This window comes from Pteropus alecto, unplaced genomic scaffold (assembly GCF_000325575.1).
Source record: "Pteropus alecto unplaced genomic scaffold, ASM32557v1 scaffold75, whole genome shotgun sequence".
Classification (NCBI taxonomy): Eukaryota; Metazoa; Chordata; class Mammalia; order Chiroptera; family Pteropodidae; genus Pteropus; species Pteropus alecto.
In genome coordinates this window covers 6,163,431-6,190,185 of record NW_006440638.1, presented here as the reverse complement: position 1 = coordinate 6,190,185, position 26,755 = coordinate 6,163,431, and the positions used below count along the sequence as shown (strand labels likewise).

The 26,755-nt window shown below is 47.1% G+C and overlaps 2 protein-coding genes across 3 annotated transcripts in view; one reads left to right on the top strand and one right to left on the bottom strand.

Moving 5' to 3' along the window:
• Nucleotides 1-6,082: 6,082 nt before the first annotated feature.
• On the bottom strand, nucleotides 6,083-9,654 carry ZIC1 (Zic family member 1). Its single transcript, XM_006917463.1, has 3 exons — nucleotides 8,606-9,654; nucleotides 7,027-7,190; nucleotides 6,083-6,378 (listed from the first exon to the last, which is right to left on the bottom strand). Exons 1-3 carry the CDS (start codon nucleotides 9,585-9,587, stop codon nucleotides 6,181-6,183), a joined length of 1,344 nt encoding a protein of 447 aa, XP_006917525.1. The 5' UTR covers nucleotides 9,588-9,654; the 3' UTR covers nucleotides 6,083-6,180.
• Nucleotides 9,655-12,912: 3,258 nt separating this feature from the next.
• The window catches only part of ZIC4 (Zic family member 4), a 20,565-nt gene continuing 6,722 nt past the window's right edge, over nucleotides 12,913-26,755 (top strand). The window contains exons 1-3 of one of the 2 annotated variants that reach the window (XM_006917461.1): nucleotides 12,913-13,368; nucleotides 17,024-17,108; nucleotides 23,115-23,732. In XM_006917461.1, the coding sequence (XP_006917523.1) occupies nucleotides 17,039-17,108; nucleotides 23,115-23,732 (688 nt within the window). In that variant the 5' untranslated portion in view covers nucleotides 12,913-13,368; nucleotides 17,024-17,038. The remainder of the gene's footprint in view (nucleotides 13,369-17,023; nucleotides 17,109-23,114; nucleotides 23,733-26,755) is intronic. The other variant, XM_006917462.1, reaches the window with a different exon arrangement.

Below are 26,755 nucleotides of genomic sequence, written 5' to 3'. Positions count from 1 at the left end.
GCTAGCAAAACACTTAGTGTCCCAGCCCGCCCCCTCCACACACACACCTCAGGCTTGAGTTATGTCTAGATGCCAAGTGAGTGGGCGAGGATGTCTTTTACAGGGTACTAAGGGATTCGAGAACAGCCAGGGTAGGGTGCCAGTTCCCAACTTGGAAGGAGACAGGAGGAGGAGGAATTTTCAGTAGCATGGCTTGTGGTCCACTGAGGCTCGGCCACCTCGCAGCCCGCGGCCCTTGGGATAGGGGAGACTATCAGCCCTCTCCGCTTGTGGTTCAGGTGGCGGGGCCGCAAATTGTTTCAGCCTACTCTCTGCCTGGCTTTGTGAACTTACTTCAACCAGGACGGTTTAAAAACAAACACGTGCAGCTTCTTCGCTGCACTATTTCGGCATCCGGGCTAGCGGCTTTCACAGGCCAGAGGCTCTGAGCAGTTCCCTCTGTAGCCCGCGTGGGCGGAGACTACTCTGCATATTCATCAGCACGTGGAACCACGGATCGCGGACCGCGCATGCGTGCTGCCCTCCAGCCGCAGCCCCAGCGGCGGCAGACTTGGATAGCGCCCCGCTGGGCTGCAGGGTGACGCAACTATCCCCTAGAAGCGGATCACCGGGCTTCGGTGGAGGTGATGTGGAGAAGTCTTACTGTTCCACCCACACCCACCCCCAGATCTCGAGTTTATATATTTTCACGGAATTCTTCAGGACAAAAATCTCCCTTGACGAACAGACTCACTCACCCCTATACTTTCTTGTGGTTTTACCTTCCTCCACAACTTTCATTTTTCTTTGCCAGAGGCTAGGATTTTCCCGGATAAACAAACATTTTTAATAGGAATCAGGAGGTGTGCTTCTCTCGCCTTCTTTATGTCCTTATTTTTTCTATAGCTAATGGGAATTGGTACACAAAGGACAGCTGCATAATAATATATATTTTTTAAGTTTAAGGTCGCTTGCCTTTGAACTTGTGTGTGTTTTAAGATACTATCCCCATATGTTTATATCCAAACTTAATAGTTGATTCTCATGTACGCTCTACGTGAAAATATCACCGTGTATGTTTCACAGCCTGTGAATTCTCCAGCATGCGCTTAAAGAGATGCCCGGCAAACAATCTGGGGCAGCCAAAACATTGTTGACAGTTATAAGTCCCTAACATCTTCAGTACCAATTTCATTTCCATAGTAGATTGCTAAATCTGGTTTCTTATTCTTGAAAAACCCACTTCCAGTATAGCATTAATTGGAAACTTCATATCATTTTATTTCCTTGCTCTTAAAGTGGAAATATACCTTAGGAATTAATGCCAAAATTCAACATGTATGATAAAAATAGCCCCTGGTATAGCCTGATCCTGTTTCCTCTTGCTGAAGTAAAGACTTTGGAGCAAACTAGCCTTGCACAGATTAATGGAGAACATTGCTCATATTTTTGTGTATGTTATGTCATCATATATTTCCTCATACACTTTGAGGAAAAGGCTCTCATGTGTGATGTTAGAAAAAATTAACATTTTTATTTATTGTCTCAAACTAATGAATATCATTCAAAAAAACAGATTAGTGTATAGTTACCCCATAAAGTCTTACTCTCTATACCTAACCAGTTAAAGTGGGTACATATTACTGATGATAAATGGGGTGGTAGAAAGCTGAAAAAGAACACCATGAATAATGTGAACCCTTGGTGGTTTGACTAGCATACGAGGGATAAATCTTTGCATTGCTACTCTACATTCAAGAATTTTAAAACCAGAGAGTGATATCAGATGTGAACAATTTTATGAAAACACTTTTTTTTCCCTGATATGAACACATAGTTCTATAAGATCTATACTTGAGGCTAGGAGGAAGTGAGAACTCTGTACCTAGAGAGGAGATAAATTTGACATCAGTATTTCAAGATGAAAAAAAAAAGAAAGAAATGTAACTTGGAAATGTCTAAAATCTGATGGCTTCATATCTAGTTCACAAATAATCAAAGGCACAAGCTCAGTGTCTTCATTTTTAGTTTGCCAGAAAACATACAGTTTCCCAAACCATAAGCTGATGCTGCTCTATAAGGGCCAGGGCCTTCTCTAAGCTGCTTCCTGGAAACCAGGATGCTCAGGTACCAACTCTACCAGCACTGATTCACAAGAGGTCCAGGCCACCAATTATGTCTTGCCCTCTAAAAGGGAAAATGTGGAGAGTTTCTGGGCTGGGCGAGGTATTTGGGGAGTATAGTTCTGTTGCCAGCCCTTTAAAAATTCTGAGAAAATTTCACAATCAACAAATAAAAACATCTAAATGCCAGGCCCATCAGCAAAGAAGGTTAGTGCTATTTATATTGTCAGTTAAAGAAAAAAAAATGATAAGCATATGGGGCAATTGAAAGGTTACATCTTTCTTTTGGAGGTGGTTTGCTTCTTAAAGGTTAACTTGAATGCTTGACTTTAAAAAATCAAAATCATCAGCTGCAAATGCTTATAGCAGTTGGGGGTAGCTTTTGAAGAAGAAAACAAAGGATCTGAAATGTTTGAAAATTACTTAGCCCCCATATAAATGATGCTTGTATATTTATGTGCTTAATCTATAAATGTACACACACACCACAATTTATTTCTCTTCATTTCTTAAATATGATTGCTTGTACTCAGGCATTTTTTGTTGACACAATATAACTTTTTAATAACTTGTTAGCTATTCTAATCATTTGACAGTATCCAGAATACAATGCAGTCAAAATATGAACCAGGATGGCTTTCTGCCTAAATCAAAATCCACAGCTACACATGGAAACCAGTCATTTGCAGCATCTTCAGCTCCTGCTAAATAGGGTCTAACAATATATTTCGCTGTTCACATTCATGTGTTTCAGAACCTAATAGCCCATGAAGAAAAGTATGAAGAATACATCTCAAGAAGCAGACATTAAAGGTACTAGCAAAAATAATAGACTACATTGAAGTTTGAACCATTATTTTAGATGACCTACATCATTAATGACTTTTCCTTTGTGGTGGGTGTTAGAAAAGAGAATGCATAAGGATGATTGGCATAAATATTGGCTTCTACTATAAAAGTTCCTTTCCTGTGAGTAAGATTATTCACAAACAAACACATAGTACTCCTCAAATGTTTATTTGGCCTTCAAAGTCTAAAAAGTATATAGTTAAAATATAGTTTTGAAGTAAATATTTACCCCTAAAGTTTATCTTTAAAATACTCTACTTAAATCGTATCTCATAGTATGATATTTAATAATTATGCTATGATATTAAAGTAAAAAAGGCAACAGGTATATAACAAATAATGAGACGTTTATATTTCCAAATTTGAATTCGAAACTATATTTAGAAAAATGCATTAATTTACTATCTTCCTAAATACACTAACAAAGTTACAAAAGTACTGTTGTTGTTATTACCATCATTGTCATTATACTCATATCAGGCTCCCAGACATTCTGATCTCTAATGGGAAGGGGAAGGATTATTAATTGAGGTGTTTATCTTTCCTAGAGAGATGAGTTATCTTTATTCTTCTTTCTGTTTTTGTTAATTTTTGATCTAGTGTCTGGAGTCACTTCAAATTCTACACTGTTAATCAATTTCAAACCTCCAAAGTCAATTGGAGACAGCTTTTGGTCTCAGGAATTTGGAGGGCTAGCAGCAATTCCTGCTTAGGTGTTTGGCTTCCTTAAATCTGGCAAAATCTTGCAAGGTGGCGCTCTTTTCGTGAAAGGTAGATATTTACTCTTACAATCACAATAACATTTTTTAAAAAATTAAACACCACCATTTCTAGTTTTTGATGTGCTACAGAAAGTTTACCAAATCTCTTCCTTAGCCAGTAAAATTTTGTTGACTAAAAGTGACAAATACAAATAGCAAGAAATCGAAGGACAAGTCAACAAATAATTTTAAGGAGAATTTAACATTTTAATTTTGTAATTGGTCAATGGTATACTGTGAAGAATTAATATCACTTTAAAATAAATGTGAGGATCTTAAGGGATTCTCGTCCTTTTGCGGGGTTGTCCTACTTGTTTTTCTCTTCTAAGCCAATATTGCCTGTGACTTTCTGAACTTACTTAGTATATTTTAAAGAAGCAGATCCAGATTCCTCCTTGCCCACCGTGAGATCAGTTTTGCCTCCTGTTTTGACACATTTACCCCTTACATGTACAGCCAAGGCCCTGATTTGTGATCTCCAGTTAGGTCGTCTGCTTAATGGGGTGATCATGCAAGCTACAACCAGAGACAAAGAGGCTTGCGTTTCTACCAGTGAAGCTAACTTCGAGGGAGCAGCATAGCTTGCAAATCTATCAAACTAAACTGCAAGAAAGACAATCTGATTTAGAGAAAAGGCGTTCCGCTACAGTCATTAAGCACAAGTAATTTAGATTTTTATATTGTCTCCTCATTTACAAATTTACTGTATCGACGCCAGCCAATGGAACGAATTTCTTAAGTAAATGAGAAATAAATAAAAGAGATAGAAAGATAATAAAATTACATAAAATAATTCTCTTCCCTAGATGTATTTTTGAGAGAACTAATAACTGTGGCAAAATTATAGCAATAATAACATATCATAGGAAGTAATTAATTTAAATTAGCATCATGTTTGAAGAAATATAAGTAAAACGTTTTATGGACGTTTACTTTTGTACAAAGGAAGGCCTGAAAAAGCATGCGTCGACATCCTGAAAATTAGTTATAGCCATAAATGGTTTAATTGAAGACTGCAGTTTAAAATATGATATTGTAAATCTGTAACTCGGTTTCAGCCTGGGGAATTTAATTTGGGGGGGGCAGCAGAACCCTCTTCTGCAAGTTCATTTGCAACGCTGCAGAGCAAGCCCTAAGCTTCTGACAATTCGCCTACATTAATATTGATGTCGCCTGTGCAATCTATTTCTGTTATTTTTATGGTTGTTATTCTACGTCTGCAAAGGTCATTTAAATTATACTGCGGCCTAAAATTTGTTTCATAAATTTTGATATAAATACTAATTACACCCTCTCGGAGAGCCAGCAGGGTAGCGTTCATTTATCACGTTTATACGACCTGCGATGACAGAAAGGGAAGGCAGGGGAGACTGGAGAGATTTTCCAGAGAACCACTAAGGCTGTCAGAAAAGGCAGCAGGTTGCTGGGAGTGAAGAAGAAATTCCTACCACAATCACTGAGATTTAAGAATCTTTAATAAGGTACGAAAGGTTACCAAACAGTTCTGGAAACTAAAGTGTACATAACGAATTCTTCTAGCCATAAATATTGAATAGCTGTAACATGAATAAACCGTCCCTTTACATGCGGATAAATATGGAAACTAGGAATTATATACATTATGTGGTTGTATCTTTTGCCAAAAGCAACGGGACAGTTATAGTTTATATCTTTTTTTAATTTCACTTAACATAAACAAATGGAACAGTTTGACACGCAGATCCAGGCTCGTACTATACGAATTCTTGACAGGACGTGAAACAACATTTTACTGCACTAAAGTACTTAGACTTTGGGACAAAATGTTTCCACTTTATACAAAGAAAAAAAAAGCACATTAATACCAATAATATTCTGTTAGGTCGACGTGGAGACTGTAATTATACAAAGTAATTCACATTTTGGTACACATTTACTAGAACATTCTTGCCATTCAGTACAAACAGTTGGCTTTCGGCCGCCTTTTTTTGCAAAGACCACAACGCCACGATCCCTCCCGCCCGCTCCAACTGAGATATAACTATTTACAGAATCCAACAGTACAGTTTTAAGCTAATAATTCTGTATTTACAAGAATGCAAAGGAAAAAAAAAAGCCTAAGCCTAGAGAGCCTGTTCCGTTTCTGGCGAGAAACTGGCCCTCAGGGTTGGCAGCATTTGGTCAGGTGGCCGCCTTCTCTTCGACTCCCCCTCCTGCCCCTTGGCTACCAAGCCTTGGCCAAAAAAAAGGAGGAGGGGAGGGGGTATAAAGAAAGAAAGGGAAAAGGGAAAAAGAAAGAAAAAGGAAAAAGGGGGAAATTTTCAAAGGTTTGGTGTTTTCTCTCTCTTACTCGGTCCTCAAAAAAATATATATGGATTGAGGGGTGGGGGAGGCTGTTTTGATTTGCAAGGTTCTTTCAGTAATATTTTGTATACGTGTGTGTATTCAGTCTCTTAAATAGCGTTTCGATCGGTGTTTTGTTTCTAATTTTAAACGTACCATTCATTAAAATTGGAAGAGAGCGCGCTGTGGCCGGCTGTGTGGTGGACCGCGGAGGAGGAGGGCGACAAGGAGCTGGTGGTCGGGTTGTCTGTGGAGGGAGACACGATGGTGGGCGGCGTGGAGGACTCGTAGCCAGAGCTGGCGGCAGGCGAAGGCTGTGAGCCCTGCGAGGAGGATTCGTGGACCTGCGGAAATAAAGTCACGTTTTTAAGGAGATAAAGAGCTGGAGCGGCAGAAGCCTATGATGAGTGAAGGCCTCGCACCGCCTTTCCCCGGAGCCCTGGATCTCCTTGACCTCCAGGGAAGTCCCACCAGCGGGACGTGATTGCCCTGCCTCAGCCCTACAGGCAGTGCGACCGCCCCCCCGCAACTACAAAAGAAAAACAGATCTGGAAAGAGGATGCTGGATATGGGGCTAGAACCCCAGATGGTCCCTCCCGCAGCCGGTGAACTTTGCTTGCTCAGGTCTACATACAGGACCCCAACTCTTATGCTAACGCTGCCTGCTACAATGGCGGCAGCTTCGGCAGCATTAACCAGCTAGGTGCAGCCCTCGCTCCCTCTCCGGGTCAAATTTAGTCGTGGCCTCTGCTGGTGTGTTAACCTTTTTTTATTTTTATTATTAAGTAGTAGATTTAGAGTGGTCTGGGAGCCCCCAGCCCCTTTTCCAGCTCCCGCCCTCTCTGTTCGCCCCACTCAAAGTGGAACCTTTGCCTTTCCGCCTCCGCAGGCTCCTGCCACCGGCCGACTGCCTGCCACTCGCCACCGGATCCCGGCCAAAGAGTAGAGCGGACTCTTGGCTCACAGGCGGGCGGCGGGAGCGCGGTGATTACCTTCATGTGTTTGCGCAGAGAGCTGGGGTGCGTGTAGGACTTGTCGCACATCTTGCAAAGATAGGGCTTGTCACTCGTGTGCACGTGCATATGCTTCTTTCGGTCGCTACTATTGGCAAAGCGTCGGTCGCAGCCCTCGAACTCGCACTTGAAGGGCTTCTCTCCTGGCGTGAAAGGGAATAAAGAGAGAAATCTGATTAGAACAAATCCTGCTGCTATTTTTTTTTAAATGTAAACAAATGGGAAAATAAAAACAAAAAAAAAAGTCAGCGGTCCAGGTTTAGCACTTGGAAAGCTCAAAAACCTGGTCTTCAATTAAGTCATGTATACGCAATAGATATATAAATATCTGAATTATTTTAACTCCTGATCTAATTAGATACAGATTTATTATTATTATTATTGTTGTTGTTGTTGTAATTTTTAGATCCCAGAGTTGTAGCGGGTCTGGCTTCAGGTTTTTCTGCCCGGGGCTATTCAGACGACTTCAGGCGGCTCTACCTAGTTCTCGGTTTCTAATTTTCACATTCCGGGCTGATTCTCCTGCTGTTTTGCTCTTTCTCCTCCCCCACCCCTCCCCGACGCTCCGCGCCCCTCTTGTCACCTCCTACACCCCCCATCCTCACCCCCACCCCACAAACACACAGTCACTCACATTTTATAACGTAATCTGGGCCCAAACTACAGCACCGCAAATTTTTCTCTGACTGCAGGTTAAACCGTAAATTCCAAATGCAGTTCTCAGGAATCACCAGGGCAAACCAGAATAGGGAAGCAGACCGGATTCCCGGTCTTTTTGGAGCAAGAGCCCCAGAATGGCCTGGCCCACCCAGACTACAAACCCGAGCTCGCCGCCAACTTTTCTTCTGTTTCCGACTGGTCTCTTTATTTTTAAAGGCCAACGCACAGAAATTGGTGTTTTGAAATCCATCTCATAGACTAACAAAAAAGACTGCCTTCCACCGGCTCTCCCGACTCAAGCCTACTCACGAACAAGTCACTACTAAAATTGGGCTCTTTGAATATGCATAAGCCTCTAAAAGCCTCCTCAGGCCGGACTTTCACCACTCCCTCTCACCTTTCCGTCTTTCTGTTTGTGTTTCTTTCTATGCCCCTTCATTTGATCTCCTCCAATTTCCTCAGTTCCTTCCTTTGGGAAAGTCCTCACCAAGGTACGTAGAGAGGCATGTTGGCCGGAAGCAAACGTTTAGATTTAGAACTATCTGCAGCTGGAGCGGCCGGAACCTCTGCCGCCGCCACCAAGGACACCTCTCCCGGCTTCACGCGCACCAAGGACTCTGTAAAGCAGGGTTTGTCTCTGCTCTCCCGGCCATTTGTATTCTTCATTTAAAAATCTACATCCCTATCCTTCCCGTCCAATCCTTTCTTTACTTCTTCATAATTTCGAGCTTCAAACTAAAAACCAGTGTACACTTTCGCTGCCCGCCTGTGGAACCTGACGCCCAGACCAACCAAGGCCCCGTTTGTGCGCCTGACCACCAACTTTTGGATTTTCGGGTCCCAGGCCCACGATGGGGCGGGGGGATATGGAGGGTGTCAAGGACAGAGATTTCCGTACCTGTGTGCGTCCTTTTGTGGATCTTTAAGTTCTCGGAACGCGCGAAGACCTTGCCGCACCCAGGAAAGGGGCAGGGGAAGGGCTTCTCGCCCGTATGCACGCGGATGTGGTTGACCAGTTTGTATTTGGCTTTGAAGGGCTTGCCCTCGCGCGGACACTCCTCCCAGAAGCAGATGTGATTACTCTGCTCAGGTCCGCCGACGTGCTCCACGGTGACGTGCGTTACCAGCTCGTGCATGGTGCTGAAAGTTTTGTTGCACGACTTTTTTGGGTTAGCCAGCTGCTCCGGCTCGATCCACTTGCAGATAAGCTCCTGCTTGATGGGTTGGCGCATGTAGCGGAAAAAGGCTCCGGCGCCGTGATGCGCGGCCATGTTCACGTTCATGGGCCCGTAGCCGTGCAACTGCGGCGCGGCATAGTGCTCTGAACGCGGGCTGGTTACCTGGCCATACTGCTCGGGCCGCGGGTACATGTCCCCCGAGAAGCCAAGCCTCATCTGCCCGTTGACCACGTTGGGTGACGCGTGGCCCGCCGCCTGCTCGTGAAGGCCTGGGAAGAGGAGGTGGCCCGCGGCGTCCGTGTGGCCGTGTGGGCCCCCGAAGCCCCCAGCAGAAGCAGCGAACAAGCTGTGCTGCGCGCTGGCTGCCGCCGCCGCGTCGCCGAAGCCCCGGTTGCGGAACAGAAAGTCCCGCGTAGAGTTGAAGGCAGCGCTCGAGTAGGAGCCGACGTGGCCAGGGTGGTGGTGATGGCCAAGGGCAGCGGCAGCCGCGTAACCAGGTGCCTGCGACGTGAAGGCCGTCTGGCCCGCGGAGGCTAGCTCATGCGAGCTGGGGTTGAGCTTGAAGGCGCCCATGCCGTCGGCAAACGGGTTGATACCCAGGCCCACGTCGCGCTCGGACACGTCGCCTGCCGAGTGGTGGCGGGACGCGCCAAAGGTGGTCACGCCGATCGCGGGATACTGGGGGCCGGCATCCAGGAGCATCGTGGCTGCGCGGGGCAAGCCCCGGCTTCCCCTGCCCCCCCCACCCTCGCCCGCCGAGGAGGGAAAACCAGGAGGAGGAGGAGGAGGAGGAGGTATGGGAGGCGGAAGGAGAGGAGGAAGAAAAAGAGGAGGGAGGAGGAGTCGACCCACCTCGCGAAGTCCTAGCCCGCAGGCTGAGGCGCCGGGCGCCGGGGAGCCTGCTTGGCCAAGCGCGCGGAAGCCGGACGGCTGCGGGCCTCGAGCAAGGCGGGCTCCGGCGCCGGCGGAGCAAACCCCACCGCCCGGCTCGCACTTTCTCACCGCTCAGTCTCTGCAGAGAGGACCTTGTGTCAAGGCTGCCCAGGAAAAGGCATGGAGCATCTCAGCCCCCCCAAAAAACTTCCTGCCGCATTTGTAGCATAGAGGAATGTGAGCACCGGAGCTGCGACTGCTCGCTCGCTCTCCGCCTCGCGCCGTTCGCCCCTCCTCACTTCGCCCCTAGACCCTCGCCCTTTCTTTTCTCTCTCTCTCTTTTCTCTCAGGCTCGCCTCCTCGCTCCTTCACTCTCCTTTTTTCCCCCTCTGCTTTTTGCAAAAAAAAAAAAAAAATATATATATATATATAATGATGATGATGATGATGATGATGATGAAAAGGGGGGGGGGTAAGAAAAAGAAAGAAAGAAAAAGCCAAAGAAAAGGCGCAAATCATGCACAATATTGTCTTTTGCGGTTTATCTTCCTGGGGAGAAACTTTCACCTCCTCAGCCGGGCGGTGAGCGCGAGACTGATAGCAGCAATCATTCCTGCAGATAAATGAATTGAAAGGAAGACACCGTCCCCCCCCTTGATGAATGGGAGCAGGGGGGAGGTGTCACGTGCTGCTGACGCGGGAGCCCATTGGTGCGTTCACACTCCCCCCGCCCGCGGCCGCCGCGCCAACGGAGGGCGAGCCGAGGCGCCGCGCTCCGTTCATTGGCCCGCCCGCCTCATCAATCCCAGGTATTGTAAAGCGCTTGACATCCCCTTTTGACAAACCCGGCTGCCAGGAGTAGCAACTTTTTTTAACCAAATTTTTTCCCTCTTCTCATGGAAAAAAAAAAAAAAAATGCCACGATTCCTTTTTCTTTCCGCAGTCATAAATATTTTCTCTTTCCTTATCCTTTTCCCTCTCCCACTCTGTCTCTATCATCTAGCTTATCTCTCTCTTCCTCTCTTTTTCTATCTTGTCTTTCTTCAGACCTGCTCTTAGCTGAGCGATTAGCGACTTCGGGAGTCTCCGGGACCAGGAGGCGGGGATGGGACTGGTAAACACAGCTAAGGCACTTCCAGAATGTCCCGATTCAGCAACTTTTCTTTTCTTTCTTTCCCCGTCTTCCCCCCTCCCCCTTTCAATGGCAGCAAAGAAGGCTTTTGTTATTTGCTCCTTTTGAAGTTTGCTTCCCTCTTGCCTCTTCGCCCTCCTGTTTATAATTTAAGATCTCGGGAGCACACGGACACTCACTATCTTTTTACAAGAAATGTGATTTCTCAGGATAACCAGTTGCCTCGATTTTCTTATTTTTATCAAATCATCAGGTTTTCTGGATCCTCCCCTCCTCCAAATAAGCACAGGTGGATGAGAGCTCTTAACTTTCCTGGTCATTGAAGTTTGGGTTTTTTTTAAGTGGCAGATTGGAAATATTGTTGCCTATTTTTCGTGTTTCATCTCCTGTGTTATTCTTCTCTTTTCTCCCTTTTCCCCTAGTCTCCTTCGTCTGCTCCCCTAACCCCCGCCTTCTGAACTCCTGTTCCCAACCAGGGCCCCTTCATTCAGGTAAAACTGTAAATTTCCCAACGTGCCATTGTTTTTCGGGACTGTCCAAAGCTCCCTAGAAATCCTCGAATACTTTTTTGGTATTTAAATCCTCGGTAGATAGAACCAATGTAAATTTTGTGACATTCAAACCTTTTCTAGTTCACAAATCAGTCACCCTTGTCACAGTTATTGAAATTCCGCAACTCGCCACACCAGGACGGTGGAAAAAGCGGGCGCGGTCTTTGTTGCCGACCAGGCTTTTGATCGCCAGAGAAAATTTACTTACCTTCAGATGAGTGAGCAGAAAAAGAAATAACACTCCCTTTGATTTAGTTAGGAAAATGCAGACATTTGGATTCAGTGCAAACATACAACACTCGCTTGTTTTCGTGATGCGGCCCTCGATTAACCTGTCTTTGCCCAGCGCAAAGTCTATTCAACAACTGTGCGTAGTTGCTTTTTGTCCCATCCACAAAGAGCCATTGACCATATATTAAAATGATTGTTGAAAGGTAGAGGAGTATGGCACTTAAAAGCAGGAAAAAAATCCCTGTGACTCAATCAATTAAGGCGAATAACATTTATGCATTTCAAAAATGCACAAGGATGGGGTGGCGGGATTGGGGGAAGAAGGTTGCATTTCTCCGCAGCTCTGTTTAAAACCCTGCAGTCTGGGCTCAAGCGTCTGCATATTCATTAGGTCTAATTATTTTCTAGTAAGGAAAACACAAAAAGCCAAGAGTCGGAATCCTTCAATTTGCCCTTTGTTTCTAACTTCATTTGGCTTATTTGCAGCTGAATCAGAGCCCTAAACTCTTTTCTCAGACAAAGAAACCTCAGCTCATCCTTTCAGGAGCGCCCCGTTAGGAAACTCACCAGCGCCCGGGAGGGAGGAAAATGAAAATGAATATGTTTTGCCCAGTTTCCCGCCTTAGCTGCAAGGCAGGGGAGGCAGGAGCGGTGTTGGCCGCTCCTCGTTTTCCTGGTTCTCTAATCTTTTCATCGGCTAGATTCTCACTTGGGGTTGGTGAGCTGAGCTCCCCTTTCCCTTGGGCTATCCCTGCTCAAAACTCCACTTGTATATTTGGGATGGTTTCTCAGTGTCTGAAGAAACCTGACCGAGTATTTGCACTTGTGCTGGAAAATAAAATTTTGAGAAAAAATATATTTTATCCCCAACAACAGGTCTGAATGCAGGAGCCCAGCATTCCCCACCAATTTAGAGATTGAGAATCGCAAAGGTTGGGAATGGAAGGAAAAGGTTGGCACTTGAGCAGTGGTTTAACAACAACAACAACAGCAGCAGCAATAAATAACTATACACTTTGAGTGGCTCAATATATCTTTTTTGAACAAAGTGTTTTCTGCTGCCTGCAAAGGGAGGCTGTTTCCTCCCTCCAGTGCAGTTGTAAAAACCTTATCTGCAAGAAGTTTTCTCTAGAGGCTGCACTGCCCTCACTAAAGAGAACAAATATTGAACCCACCTCGCCTGTCTTTCAAAAAAACGAGGGAGGGGACATGAGGGGGAAGGGTAACCATTGGGAGGGGGAGAGGGAAAATAATTGCTCAAAAAAGAAAAGTCAGTCTTCTCCTCTCCAGTCCGTGGAAAATCCAAGGGGGACGTTGACAAGAGGGTATTTTTAGGAAACGCATCCAAATACACAGGATAAGAGTGAATGTGGTGGTGGTGGAGGGGGGGAAAGTTGTGGATTGTAGAAGTTATCAAGTGGGATTTGCGGCGCTCTCTGCAGGAAACGCGAACGGCTCCAGTTCAAAGCCACATGCACCAACGTGACATATAAGCCATTAAAATATCATCCTGACGGCTCATTTCTGCTTCATCATACATTCCCTAACTGCTTCCTGAAAACTGGAAAAGGAGAAATGAAGGATGACCGCCTCGCTGGAACCACAAAAGAGAGGCTTAGAGGGGTTTGTGGTCCCCCCTAAGCCACCCCAAAGTGATATGCAGAAATGAGGCGATCTCAGCAACAGGTGGAGAGGGGTAAGTGCGTGAGTCCAGGGGGCAGACCGAAGGGACCTGTACTCCCAGCAGTTTGGTAGCAAGCGATCTTATGGGGGGGGGCGCGGGGGGGAGAAGGGTTATTGGCACCCAAACCCCGCTGGGGAAAGAGGCCCAACTAGACTTTCTCCCCCAATCCCCTCCTTCTTTAGCCCCCCAATCGTGGGTATAAGCCCCACCCCACTGACATTGAGGCGGGGAGGGGGCCTTTCCGCCGAAGGGGCAGCGCTGGAGGAGTCCATTCCTTCTTCCCAGGAAAGACGGCGGGAGGAGGAGGGGGGACAAGGGGAATGAATGGAGTTCCCAGTGGCACGGGGACCAAAAGCAGCAGGTTGCCTGCCCGCCCTACCTACCTCCCCACCTAGTAAATTTCCTGGTTGTCCCATCGTGGGCACAAGAAGGGGAGTCGTGGCCCTGAGCTTCCCTCGGGCGGAAAGAGCCGGCCCGCGCCAGGACCGGGTCCCTCCAGGCAGCTTCTTTGCTCTGCCCCCACGAGTATGGCAGGGAGGGACTCGGCTTCTCCTCCCCAGGGTCAAAGGACCCAAGTTAGCCTAGGCGGCAGCAAGTTGATGGAACTCCTCCCAAACCTGACGGCAGATGCTGGCTGAGTCAGGCTCGGGGCTAGGTTCCTCGCCCTCGCACATCCTGGTCCTGCCTCAGGACGCAGACCGCTGGGATCTGCTCTCTGCTCGCCGCCCGCCGTGGGTTTCGGACTTGGCTTTCCTTCTCTCGAGTGCGATCGAGGGCTACAATTAGCTCTCTGGGGAGCAGGCCGTAGCCACCCAGCATTCTGGGCACTACCCTAGACACTTAGGGACCCTGGAAATTAGGAACAAGAGAGGCGGGAACAGAGTCAAGCTGTGAAAGAAAGCTAGGACTGCCTCAAAGGCTTGACTGGAAAGTTTGGAGTTGATGAATGGTCCGTGGGACAGCTGGGAGCCAGCAAGGTCTTAGGAATTGAGAGGGAGTGTTGGAAGGCTGCACTTTGGCTGCCACCATCTTCGGAAAACCCCCTTTGGGCTTCCAAGGTCATATGTCTCCCTGCTTTCCGACACCATTGGCCGCACAGCCACCCACGAGGAGGCACCACCTTTTCTTCCTCTATCTAGACGATGGCAGATTGAGGGGGATGTTTCAAAGGGACGGTTAAATATCTATGCTGATCCTTCAGGCGACTCACTAATGCAGACTCTACTCTGGGCATATGGAGGCCGGAACTAGGGAAACTCAGGCTCTTTCCTCTAGGGAAGAGAAGACTGAGAAAAGGCCGTCGCACAACCTAGCCTCGCAGCGCAACTTCCTGGTATTTGAGAGCCCGATGGAGGGGAACCAGGGAGGTGCCCTGTGGGGATAAGTGGGGAGCCTTTTTGGCTTTGATTTGAGAGCTCTCAGACAATCCGCAGGGCCCCTGTTCTGCACCCTCGCTGAACTGTGGCGGAGAGGCAAGCATGCCTTTGCCTAGAGCCTGCGGATTAACCAGTGTGGAGCCGCGTTGAAGGCTTAGGGACTAGAGCTGTTAGCTTGGGAAGCAGGCTGCAGGTGACCTCTGACCTTAAGCAGGCCTGCACAGACTGGGGTGAACCCACAACGTGCAATCGGGATGTTCCCCCAAAGAAAAATGGTGCCTTTTGCATGTACCCACCAGCGTACCTTCTTGGCTCTCCCTCAGCATGATCAATTACTAGGACTGGCTGGCACCCTTTCTTCTTCTCCAGATGTGGGAATGCAGGCAAACTCCAATAATTCTCCAGATTGTGCTCCTGACTGGTGATTCACTGGCAGAGCTGGTATAAGGAGACAAGTCAGAAGCAATCATTTGAGGAAAATCAAGCTATGCATTTTCAGGACTTTTAAATCCTTGGATTGGTGAGGATCTCAGGTCCAGGGACAAAGGGATTGTTCCTTGGTTCTTTTACCCCTCCTTCAGTGAGATGACTAGTTTACTAAGCGTGGTCAGAATCTGAACCAAAGAAGAAGATATTTACCCTGTTTCTCTGTACTGGCTGGTGATGGAGCTGCTACAGAGAGCAGTTTAAGTTTCCCGTAGCATGCCTGAAGTCCAGCCTCTGCAACACTTGTTTGCATGTTCATGAGTGTGTAATTCACAAAAGACTGTCAGGACATGGGGGTGGAAGTGACCCAGGCCTCTTAAAGGGAGGGCTGGAGCAGTACTGTAGGTGGACAGAGTTCTTCTGGGAAATTTGTACTCATTTTCCTCTGAAGCAAAAAAGTAAATTCTATTAGTTCTGACCAACCAGGACTTTTCTGTGCCAGACATTCTGCCATGAGGAAATTTTAACAAGGGAAGCCCAGCATGCTACCCTGCTGTATGAATGCAAAGTTGGACCTCCTTTATATCCATATTCAGATTTGTGCAGGAAGAATTTTATTACTCTTGGGGATGGATGCATTTTGGTTAGAAATAATTGAAAATAAATAAAGCCCTCTGAGAAAAGATGAGTCTACTCCACCCATACACCCCTTAGGCTTAAACCTACAAAAGAAGGTGGAGGGAAGAGTAAAAACACCTAAGCTAGTTTAAGCCCAGGATGGGGTTTGAGGGAGAGAGAAAGAGATCTTTGAACATACAGAACTAGAAAGCTTTTGAGATAGCAGAGCCCCACTTGGATTTGCCCTGTGGTTCAACAAGTTAAACAACTGCTGTTATGTGGGTTGGAGTGTCAAGACAGGAAGACTTCCTCATTGACAGAGGGCTTACTGTGTTTGTCCAGCCTGAGACCTTTTCAATGAATGTTTGTCTTTCTAGGCCAAATTGAGGGCTGGGGCTGGGCAGATCGCCCCTGTTTGGCTGCTCCACTGCCTTTAGCCTCGCCTGACAGTTGCAAAGGTCCCCAGGGTGGGTTTCCGGCTTTGAGATGACCAAAGGCTTGGCAGCTCTATCCACAAAGTGAATCTGATAAGGAATGCAAATTTGGGGGGGCAGGGAGGGTAGGGCAAATTGTTTCAGACCTTCTAAAATAAGAAATGTGACAGCCAGGACCAGATGATATAAATGATATCTTTTTTATCCTCCAAAGTCTTGTGAATTTTATATTGACTTTGAAAAATCAACTAGTGATGGCTTTCAAATAGGTCTGAGGGGAGGAAGCCATGTGAGGGATTCCACACCACCAGAGCAGAACAGGATCTACAAATCTGCAAATAAAATCCCTTTCTCTCAGTTCCAACAGTTATAACTCCTTTTTAACCTGCTAACAACCCAGAGGACTTCCAGCCCTCCATTATATTTCACTAAACTCAATTAATAATAAAGAAAATAGTGGAGGTTTCTCTTACAATAAATTCAAATTCTAGAAGTTAGTGGTGTTTGAACTCTGACTGACTAAAAGAGTGCTTAATTCTACCTGCAAGGGAGATCAACAAATAAGTTTCAGATAAAAATCTATTTGAGAAATGATGATTTTAATATTTTTTATCATCAAGCATATATTGTTTTGTGATAAATATAGGTAGTTCCAAGCAGAGTTCTTCTTTCACTTCTAAATTCGAAAGAAAGACTGAAAGACTCTTCAGACCAATGCCTTCTTTTGCTCATACATTCAGGCCACACAACCTTGTCATACAAATATGTACGAATTATTTAACTAGTGACTGTCCCTTTTTTATTCCCTAACAGATTCAAAGTCAGAAAATGAGATACAAGACTTCCTTGGTGATGAGGAAACGTTTACGGCTTTATCGAAATGTCCTAAAAGAGTCAAGTAAGTTAAAATATTCTTTTGAATGTTGGTTTGCTGAAGTTTTTTCGTTTTAGTTTTTTTAATAGGAAGTTATGTTTTCTCTTTTGCTTATGTTAGGCTGTGACTTTGGGGGTGTTTCTTGAGTTCAAATGAAACTTAGAAAAACACCTTGGTGTCTGATGCATTTGCACACAAATCAGCAACACAAGGTCCTACCAGCAGCCGATTAATCCCTGTCAGTGCCTACTCATCTGGACATTCTAGAATTAATATTTGACGACTCTCTCATTGAAACAACCACCCTTGACCTTCTGCAGTTCCACTGTCACATTATTCTATGACATATTCATCTTGAATTCATTTCCAGATGATTTGATTGGAATGAGGTTTGACATATATTGGCTTTCATAAAAGGAGCAGACTTTGATCTTGGTGATGGGGTTTACATGATATGCATCATCTTTACCAGAGACACCAGCCTTCTGCAATGTGGTGGCGACGACATTCCCACAATGTGGTGTCTGAACGGGGAGTGACTGACAGCTGCTCAGTCAGGAATACCTTCATTGTGAAGAATTTAATTTAATATTCCATTTTGAATAAGCATATGATTTAGGGCAGGGTGTTTCCCCTTCCAGGCGTCTAGTTTTCCTCATTTCTACTATACCACCAGCTGATGGTTGCCTCCAAGGTGTTTCTGTGTTGGTAGAAAAAACAACCTTCTTAACAAAAGTTAAATGACCACTCAGGAAATAGCTCTCTTCTATTATTTTGGGATGCTTTGGTGGCAGAATTCTCAAGAGAGGTGTGGTTATTGTGTAAATTCAGTTGTTTTTTTTCTTCAGTGCTGTTCTAAAAGATCCTTTAGCCATGTTTTTTAATCTTTTGTTGAAAAATGTTTTGCAGAACCATTGCTTGAAAATTAAATTCTATCCAAGTATATTTTCTTTCATACTCAGTTCCATTAATGACGATAAAAGTACAAACTTGCATAGCAGAGGAGAGAAATATTCTTTGTACAATTTGTGCTTGGACATAGGAAAGGCTTCTGGGGCTTAACTTATTTAATTTTTTTTCCCCATAAGAATAAAGATAACATTTCACTTCTAGAATCCTGAAGCCTCTCTGTGAAAAGCCTATGAAGAGATTTGGCCTTAGTCTGGGGTGGCAACCTGGTCAGAAACAAGTAAAATATTGAACAGGTGGCTGCTGATCTAGATGCAGAAGAGCCAAGCAATGAAGCTAGTGCTTGGCCAGGCTCTGTGCAGTAGCCCTCAACTCCTAGGATCTTGCTTTGGGCATAACCTGTAATGGATAATCATTACTTAGCATTATTTAAAAGATCAAAACGGGCAAAATAGCCCAGTTGTGGATCTTAAATTTTCTTCAATATTTACCTTTCCAAGGGAGAGAGGTCAGACATTCCACCATTTAAGCTAGTGATGTGAGGAGCTCTGCTAATGATAGGATCACGAAATGTCATATTTCTATACAGACAGGTTAGAAAATCAGTTTAGTTTATGCTGTTGAATTGACCTGACTGGGGCCAACAAGGGTGCTTAGGGCATAATTCTGGGCACTGGAGGGATGTTTAGAGTCTATTGGTAAAACCTGCTCTAAACAGGCCTCCATGGCTTCTTCACCTCTGTTGAAGATCTCTAGGCTGCAGAATGTGTCTTTTTTTCCCCCTGCAAATCAAGCAGGAAAGTGAACTCAACAATGCTATCTATATACCACAGAATGGTTAGGAATGAAATGTTCCAGCTAAGCACTTGGTACGGTGGGTAAATGTGGTAAAATAAATTTCTGAAAGAAAATTCTGACCACCACTGAGGGGACACTACTCCTCAACCTGTCCAATCAATAATCAATGAAACTTAAACTTCCTGCTACCTGGGCACTGGAAGACTCAAAGGAATCACTCTGAAATCTAAAATATGCCTCTCTGACATTGGTACCACCCCCCACCCCCGCCCGTCCTCTGCGGTTAGCTGGATATTGCTTTGGTGCTTATTTCAGAGATATGCCTTGAAGACCCTTATGTAATTGTCCAAAGTTTTCTGTCTATCAATTTTAGTGGGTGAAATGGATTTTCTTCTCTCTACCCCTCTCTCTGAGGAAATGTCCCTGTGGGAGAATGCCTGGTCTTCTAACTATGTTTAGCCAACCAAGGTGTGAACCATGTGGCTCCAAGGAACTTGCGAGGCTCAGGCAACCTTAGGATGGGTCCAGATATTTTCAGTTCTTCAAGAGAAAGCTGCATCTGGGAGGGAGCTCCATGGGGCCAGGTAACTGTCAGTGAATTTGGCTGAATCAGATGTATCTGCACTTTTGCTGTTGGCACAAAAAGCCATACACATGTTCAAAGCTTTTCAAGGGTAAAGTTAGTATGAGAGAGTATTTAATGTACTAGTTTCTGCTTTGTATTCCTAGAGTCCACAAAGTTAATGCTTAGAATTCAGGGGGTCTGCAAATGAACAGAAAAAAAAATACACCTTTATTTTCACCTCCTTCCAATGGAAAGTTATCAATTTCTTCTATTATGAGTGTGGGCAACAAACACAGGACTATTAGAATTCACTGGCTTCACTAGGCTTCCAAAAGTGTCCACAGCCTAAAATAACTCGAATACTTGAATACCCTTGTTCGTTACTGTTATTCAAGCTTTTGATACAGGTAGGGTATACACAAACACACACACACACACACATATTTATTTATTAAAGATATCCATTTTTGTGCAAATCCAAATTTTAATTGAAGTCAACATGGATGGTGAGTTTGACAAACATCCTGAACAGTAAGTAGGTTGTAGATACCATAGGTTCTAGTAGGAAAGAAAATATTTAATAAGTGCTGGACTACCCTGCACTTAGGCCTGAGTGCTACAGGAGTTGATTAAGTTCTCTGTTGAAGGATGCTTAGAGAAACAGCTGGGCGAGAGGTCACAGGGAAGAACACACACACATTTGGGATTTTGGTTTTGGTTTTTGTTATTTTCCCAGCCCATTGTGGGTTCACCAACTACACCACTCAATAGACACATTGGGGAGCCTTGAAACCACTCACTGAGACAAACCTGACTAGACTTGGAGGAAAGGAAAACAGGGCAGATCAGAGAGGAAGTGCCTATAGACAGAGGATGAGAGTGGGACAATACCCGAAAGTGAGTGTGGGAGAGGGTGAAGCCAGGAAAAAAGACAAATCCTGAACTTCTAGGCTCAATATTGTTGTGAAAACCCTTGGTTTCCAGAGCAGAAGGGATTCAGCTGTCAAATGCTCTCCTTCAACTTTTTTTTTTTTTTTTTTTAATGCTAACTTTGCATCTATTTGGTAGAGTTGCTTAAGCTCTTCCGGCTGGAGGAGCAGAAAGACCTGCACTTGTCAAAGCCTAGGAAAATTGTTGTGGAAGTTAATCCCTCGCTAAAATGCCCCATGAGAGGGAACAATGCATTAGACGAAGAAAGTCTCAAAGAACCTGCCAACCATTATAAATAAGTTAATTATTTTTAAAATTTAAAGGAAAAAAAAAAAAGCTTATTTACTGACCAGGAAGTGTATTAGATTAGTCTTTGCTTCTGGGGATAGATGGGGCAGCTCAATCAACCTTGAGTCAGAGTTCCTCGTAATCTGTCCAAACTTCTCACCTGTGCTAGGGGTACAGGTCTTTTAATCAATCCTTAAAACTTCTCTTAAAAATATAAGCTTTTCTCTGCTTTGGGGGCCCCTTTCTGTGGCTACCAGGGAGGCCCAAGTACTTAGGTTGGCATTTTCGCAAGAGACCAAAGCCGGGGTCCAGGTCAGCGGCCCTAGCCGGTCGGCAAAAGCAAAGAACAACCCCCCACCCCCCACCCTCGCCGCCCCTCTATATACCACAGTCGACTGGGCCAGAACTGAAGGGTCACTCCCTCCCCACGCCACTGGCCACTCCCCACCCAAGACGGTGGAACTCGAAGGCCAGGAGGGCATCGCGAGAGGAGGCCATGGGCCCACAGTTCTTCTCATGGGCAATGTGGCGGTATCCACTCTTCTCAGAGCCTGAAGGCGAGAGAGGCGGGAAGCAGACTCTGGCCGCGGGCAACAAGTGATGGGAGCTGAAAGTGGAAATGATCCCCAAGTCCCCTTTCCCAAAGGCTCCGTCCAGCTGCAGGGTACAGAGCTCTAGACCTCAAATTGACAGAGGGAGACCGGAGGAATGAAGAGCTCTTCCTTCTTGCTGTTCTCTCCTCGCCTTTGTTTCTTTGGCTAGTCTTCCCGTGGGTCGGTGTGATTTGCGGCTGGGAGGATTCTTAGCCCCTTTTCGAAGGGCTGTGTGGTTTCGAGGCCAGCACTTCCAAGGTCGTCACAGCCTCCGGCCCACTCTTGGCTTTGATCAGGGCTGCATTCTTGGGTTTGCGCGACTCTGAGAGCGCCGGACACTCGGCAAAAGGGGTCAGTAGGCTAAGTGAGAAGAAGAGAGTGGGGCGAAGGGAGAGGGGAAGGAGAGAAGAAAGAATATAAGTAGGAAGGCGAAGTGTTGGTCAGAGCTTCCGGAAAAATGAGAGAGAAAGAGAGGGAGGGAGAGAGGGAGAGAATGAATTTCGAAGAAAGTGAGAAAATAAAATTAGGCTCAAGGGCTTCTAGCCTAGGAGTTTCTTCGCTCCCGACCTCCTAGTCTGCAGCCGCGTTTCCACCCCGGATCCCGGCTCTCGAGTCCTCCCAGCTCCTGAGACAAACCGTTGAAACTGTCGCCACGCGCCAGGTGCTGCCCATCAGTCCCGGCAGGGCTGGGTACACTAGGTCTGCCCCGAGGAGATTACGTGCAGCGCTACACCCCCTCCCCAAAGGCGTGGAGAATGAAGGCATAGCCCAGCCCCGCTCACTTCCAAGAGCAGTGAGGCAGAGCAGATCCACCAGGCTTTCGGTAGAGGAGGGGGAGGAGGATCAGGAAGAGAGGAAAGAATCCTGCCCGGGTCAAAGCGCATGAGCAGTAGAAGCAGGCGATGACAGGGGGCGGAGGGGGGGGCGGGGGGAGACGAGGAGCGGGATAACGGAGCGAGAGCAATTTGTGTGTGTGTGTGTGTATGTGTGTGTGTCCGCGTGTGGCGAGACCTATCATCGCCGACGTCGGGCAAGGCGGCGGGCCAATGGGCGACCTAGGCGATTGTTCCTCTCCCCGGGCCCCGGCCACAGCCCGGAATTTCTATTCACTTCCTTACGTACCCCGCTGCTGCCTCTGTAGTGTAGGGGATTCGAGTAGGTTTTAAAGACCGAGAAAAAGGGAGGGGAAAAAAGTCACACACACACACACACACACACACGCACGCACGCGCGCGCGCGCGCGCGCACACACACACACACACACACACACACACAAACACTGTATACAGACACACACACACACACACACACACACACACACACACACAAACTTTGCAGAAGTTTTTTTGTGGTTGTTCTTTCCCCTCCACTCTGTCAGGTGACCTGGCCTGAGCAGCCCAACCTAGGGAGCTCCGGGGAGTCTGAGCCCTGAGGCAGCAGGCCGCCGCTTCTCTCCTAGCTGGGCGCTGAAGTCGTATATATGGCCCGGGCGCTTCAGCACCACCACCACCACGTACAACACCATCACTTCCCTCAACCCCACGTCCCCGCAGGGTGGCGGGACCCCGAGAACTCCGGGGAATTGACCGCTGAAGAGCGCTTGGGGCGCAGGTCGGACTCCTCTGGAGCAGAGCCCAGGAGCCCCCATCAACTCACAGACTCAGCACTGCGCGCCCCACTGCCCCTTTCACTTACCGCGCCGCCACCATTACACTCCGGCTCATGGAGCGACAGTGGGCTCTACCCAACAGCTGCCCAGCCCCGCCGTGGCGGAGGCGCTTGGCCTAGCGTGGTCCAACCGGTTTGCTGCCGCCGCAGTCTGGCTCCTGGTCCCGGCGCAGACGGCAGAAGCCGCGGTACTGCTGGGCTGGGCCTGCACCCCGGGGCCAAGTAGAACGCTCAGCCCACGCCACTGGTTCTCACGCTCGCTATTTGTTTCGACAACAGGTAGTAGCTCCGGACACCATGGCCCCCAGCTCGCTGCCGCCTCCAGCCCCTCGGTGTTCCCCGGCCTTCACGAGCAGCCTCCCCAGGCCTCCGCCAGCGGCACTTTGAATGGATTTCTGCGTCTGGGGCTACCCGGAGAAATGTACGCGCGGCCTGAACCCTTCGCGCCGGGACCGGTGGCCCGCAGCGACGCTCTGGCAGCTGCCGCAGCCCTGCACAGCTACGGGGGCATGAACCTGACCATGAACCTCGCCGCGCCCCATGGTCCTGGCGCCTTCTTCCGCTACATGCGCCAGCCCATCAAACAGGAACTCATCTGCAAATGGCTGGCGGCAGACGTCCCCGCGGCCCCGTGTCTCTGCTCCAAAACTTTCAGCACCATGCACGAGCTGGTCACGCACGTCACCGTGGAGCACGTCGGCGGCCCGGAGCAGGCCAACCACATCTGCTTCTGGGAGGAGTGTCCGCGCCAGGGCAAGCCTTTTAAAGCCAAATATAAACTTGTAAATCACATCCGCGTGCATACGGGCGAGAAGCCCTTCCCCTGTCCTTTCCCGGGTTGTGGGAAGGTCTTTGCTAGATCAGAAAATCTCAAAATACACAAAAGAACTCACACAGGTCAGTATTCCGCACTATCCCATCCAGATCCTTTGGGGAAGCAGGCGGCCTTTCCCGGGCCCTCGGGCTGGATTTCCTCAAGTTCCAACTGGGGAGATGGGGGATATTTTGCTATTTCCATGAGCCAAATCCATAAAATATTAATTATTCCCTTCTGTTAGAATCACAGGAGTTTCCCGAGGCTGTGTGTGGGGAGGATAGTATGGGAGTTTATGCTCTGGGAGACAAGGTCGTAAACGTGCTTGGGTCTCTGTGTGTGCAAATGTATGCTCCCTGCTCATCGAGTTTGATTTTAAATTGTTTAAAATAGCACTGTTTCCCAAAGTTGTAAAAGCAGGAACAATTTAATATCCCTCAGTTTCTTCCACCGGTCAGCCTGACAACCTGCCACCTGAACTGAGGGGCCATCAAGCCCTTGGTGCCTTCTTTAGGATTTGGGGACCATGGCCTAACTTTAGCTCAGTTTTGGAGCTTTGGTGATTTGAAACCTTTGAAAAATCCTTTTGCTTTAGCAGAGATCCAAGGAGACTCATTCACCTTAAATGTCATTTACCGAGCTGTTAAGTGAAATGGGGACATGTGTCAACCACATCTGTTAGTTCTAGTTAACAGAAAGAAAAGAAGCGGGGCACAAGAGCCTACCAAGTTGAACTTCTCTGGCCGGAAGCATCTCTAATTAAGGCAATTGCAAGGAGAAAGTTATCCCTCTTCCCAGAACAGCCTGTGAAGTTATATTAATTAGTTTAGCAGCCGATGTTCGTACTTTACTTAAGCTAGGGTTTTTCCCCCTTCACAAGTTTCACGAGTCAATATATTCCGTCCCTTATTTTTTGGTGTTCTTTTTTTTTTTTTCCTCGGGAGAGCAGGGGATGAAGTAGTTCCAGCTTTGTGCTCCTCTTCTCCTACTTCTTGGAGCTCTGCCTTACCTCTATTATTGGTGGAAACACTGGCAATGATTAGAGTCAAAGAATTTCCTCAGGCTAGCATTGCCAGAGAAAGAAGTTTGCTAAATCCTGCTTTCTCCCTCAAATACTGCAAACTTGGGAAAGGTGCATGGCCAAGACAGTGGTACACGCGGAAGACAGACCAAAGTCCACTTTTAGTCTCCTACTTTATTTCCAGAGCATGTCTGGAAATGTATGTGGTTTTCTCGAGCTGTTTCCAGGTTCCCCTGCCCCCACTGCGATCATTTGTTCCCCGCCCCCCTCCGCGTTTTATCCCAGGGGAGGCGAAAAGAGGTGAGGTACTGATCATCGCCCACAGGCCAGCTTCTCCATAAACTGGCAGCAGGCACCACGAAGGTAGATGTGCAGTCCTGAGCCAGAGAAGGAACTCATTTTTAATGACAGAGGGGTTTTAAACAAACAAACTTTTACTGCTCTTTGCCGGCCTACTGTTTGAAGTTCATGAAGCAGAAAATGGTTAAATTCTTAGTGCAGTCATCGACCTACAGCAGAGAAGCAAGTTCAGTGAGCCCGTGCAGGCTCAGGTTTGCATCTATTCAGGACAGAATTCTAAGTGCGTCTTCTCCACTGGCAGTCCTGATTCATTATCGCTGGAGTTAAAAAAAAAGAAAAAGAAAAAATCTAGAGCTTCGTCTGCTCCAGCGTTTCCCCCAACCGCCCCTCCTAAATAATGAAAAGGGGGGGGGCAACAAAATGTTTCTCAAATGCCAATAGACCTCACTACAAATTATTCATGAAGACAGTTCTCGATTCAACAGGAAAATAATTGCCTTTTCAAATATTAATGGCGTTTCATTTCCTCCAGTCGCGGAAGCAGCGAATAAGAGCTGATTTCTCAAAAGTTAAAATTTCCCGGGATCCGAATCCCGGGCCTGGCTTAGGAGGCAGCTACCCCAAGCCTACAACGAAAGGTTTCACTTTGTGGCGTCACAGCAATCCCGGAACAATGGTGCCGCTGCAAGGGTGACAGTAGCCAGCCAGACACGCTCTGGCCAGTCCCCGCTGTCTGGCGCCCTTCCCGTGACCACTGGGTTTGCCCCACCTTCCCAGGCAGTCAGTTGAGAGAGGCAGGACTGGGGATCCGAGGAAGAAAAGAGGACCACGCCCGGGCAGAGACATTCGGACCGCTACAAGTGCGAGAAAATGGCGCTAGCGAACTGCCCCGCCGCTGCGGAACTTTGTCACGCGAGTCTGGCGCAGGGCGGGGGAGAGGGCCTCCCTCGGCTGCTGAGCCTCTGAGGGGAGCTCTGGGCCTTTCACGACTCAACCCCAGGCCCAGGCTGCTCCGGGCGGGCTGGGTCCCTCGACCAGCCCTGCCTTTCCACATCCACCCACCCAGGACGTTGAGCCTACACCTGGTGGCAGAGTACGAGTCGGACTCAATATGTTGGGGTGGGGGGCGGCAGTGTTATGCGAGGAGACCAGGACGTCTAGCTTCCTACAGCTGGTGCTAGGCCTCCAGGGCACGGCCTCATTTGGCCTCCCATGGGCCTTGGAACTTCCAGGCCGCTCGCATCACCATTCAGTGCCCTGTTTTTCCTTGTTTTTCGTCTCTATTCCTCGTCTGGGACGAAATCATTGTTTCTGTTTTACATGCGTGTCCAACGAAGCACTCACAAGATGGGAAAAGTGTGTATGGGAGGGAATATTTGGTGGGGGGCAGTCAATCTCAAATTCCATTCCTCCTCTGTTTCCTCAGCAAATCTTGTTTTCTTTTGCAGACCCTGAATTGCATGGTTCTTGTAAGTGATTTTAGAAAGAAAAGAAGGAAGGAAAGGAGGAAGAAAAGTTTTAGTTTTGTAGATGCTAACAGGGATTAGAGGGACGAAAACGAGGGGCAAGTAGGGACACAATTCTGCATTTCATTTCATTTCATTTCATTTCATTTCATTTAATAAAAACAGCACCAATATCCCAAGAAAGGGCATATTCCAGCACCGTTCAGTGTTCCACTATACTTGCAATGGTCCTGCAGAGGGGAGGAGGCAGTGGCCAGGCGGGGAGTGAGCCATGGGCTCATAACCCTCTGCTGCGCGGAGGCGAAGGCTGTGCACAAAC

Coding starts and splice junctions, on each gene's coding strand:
- ZIC1 (XM_006917463.1), bottom strand. CDS start 9,587: ATGCTCCTGGATGCCGGCCCCCAGTATCCCGCGATCGGCGTGACCACC. Junction 7,191..8,605: donor CCACAAAAGGACGCACACAG/GTACGGAAATCT, acceptor CTTTCACGCCAG/GAGAGAAGCCCTTCAAGTGC. Junction 6,379..7,026: donor CTCTGCGCAAACACATGAAG/GTAATCACCGCG, acceptor TTATTTCCGCAG/GTCCACGAATCCTCCTCGCA.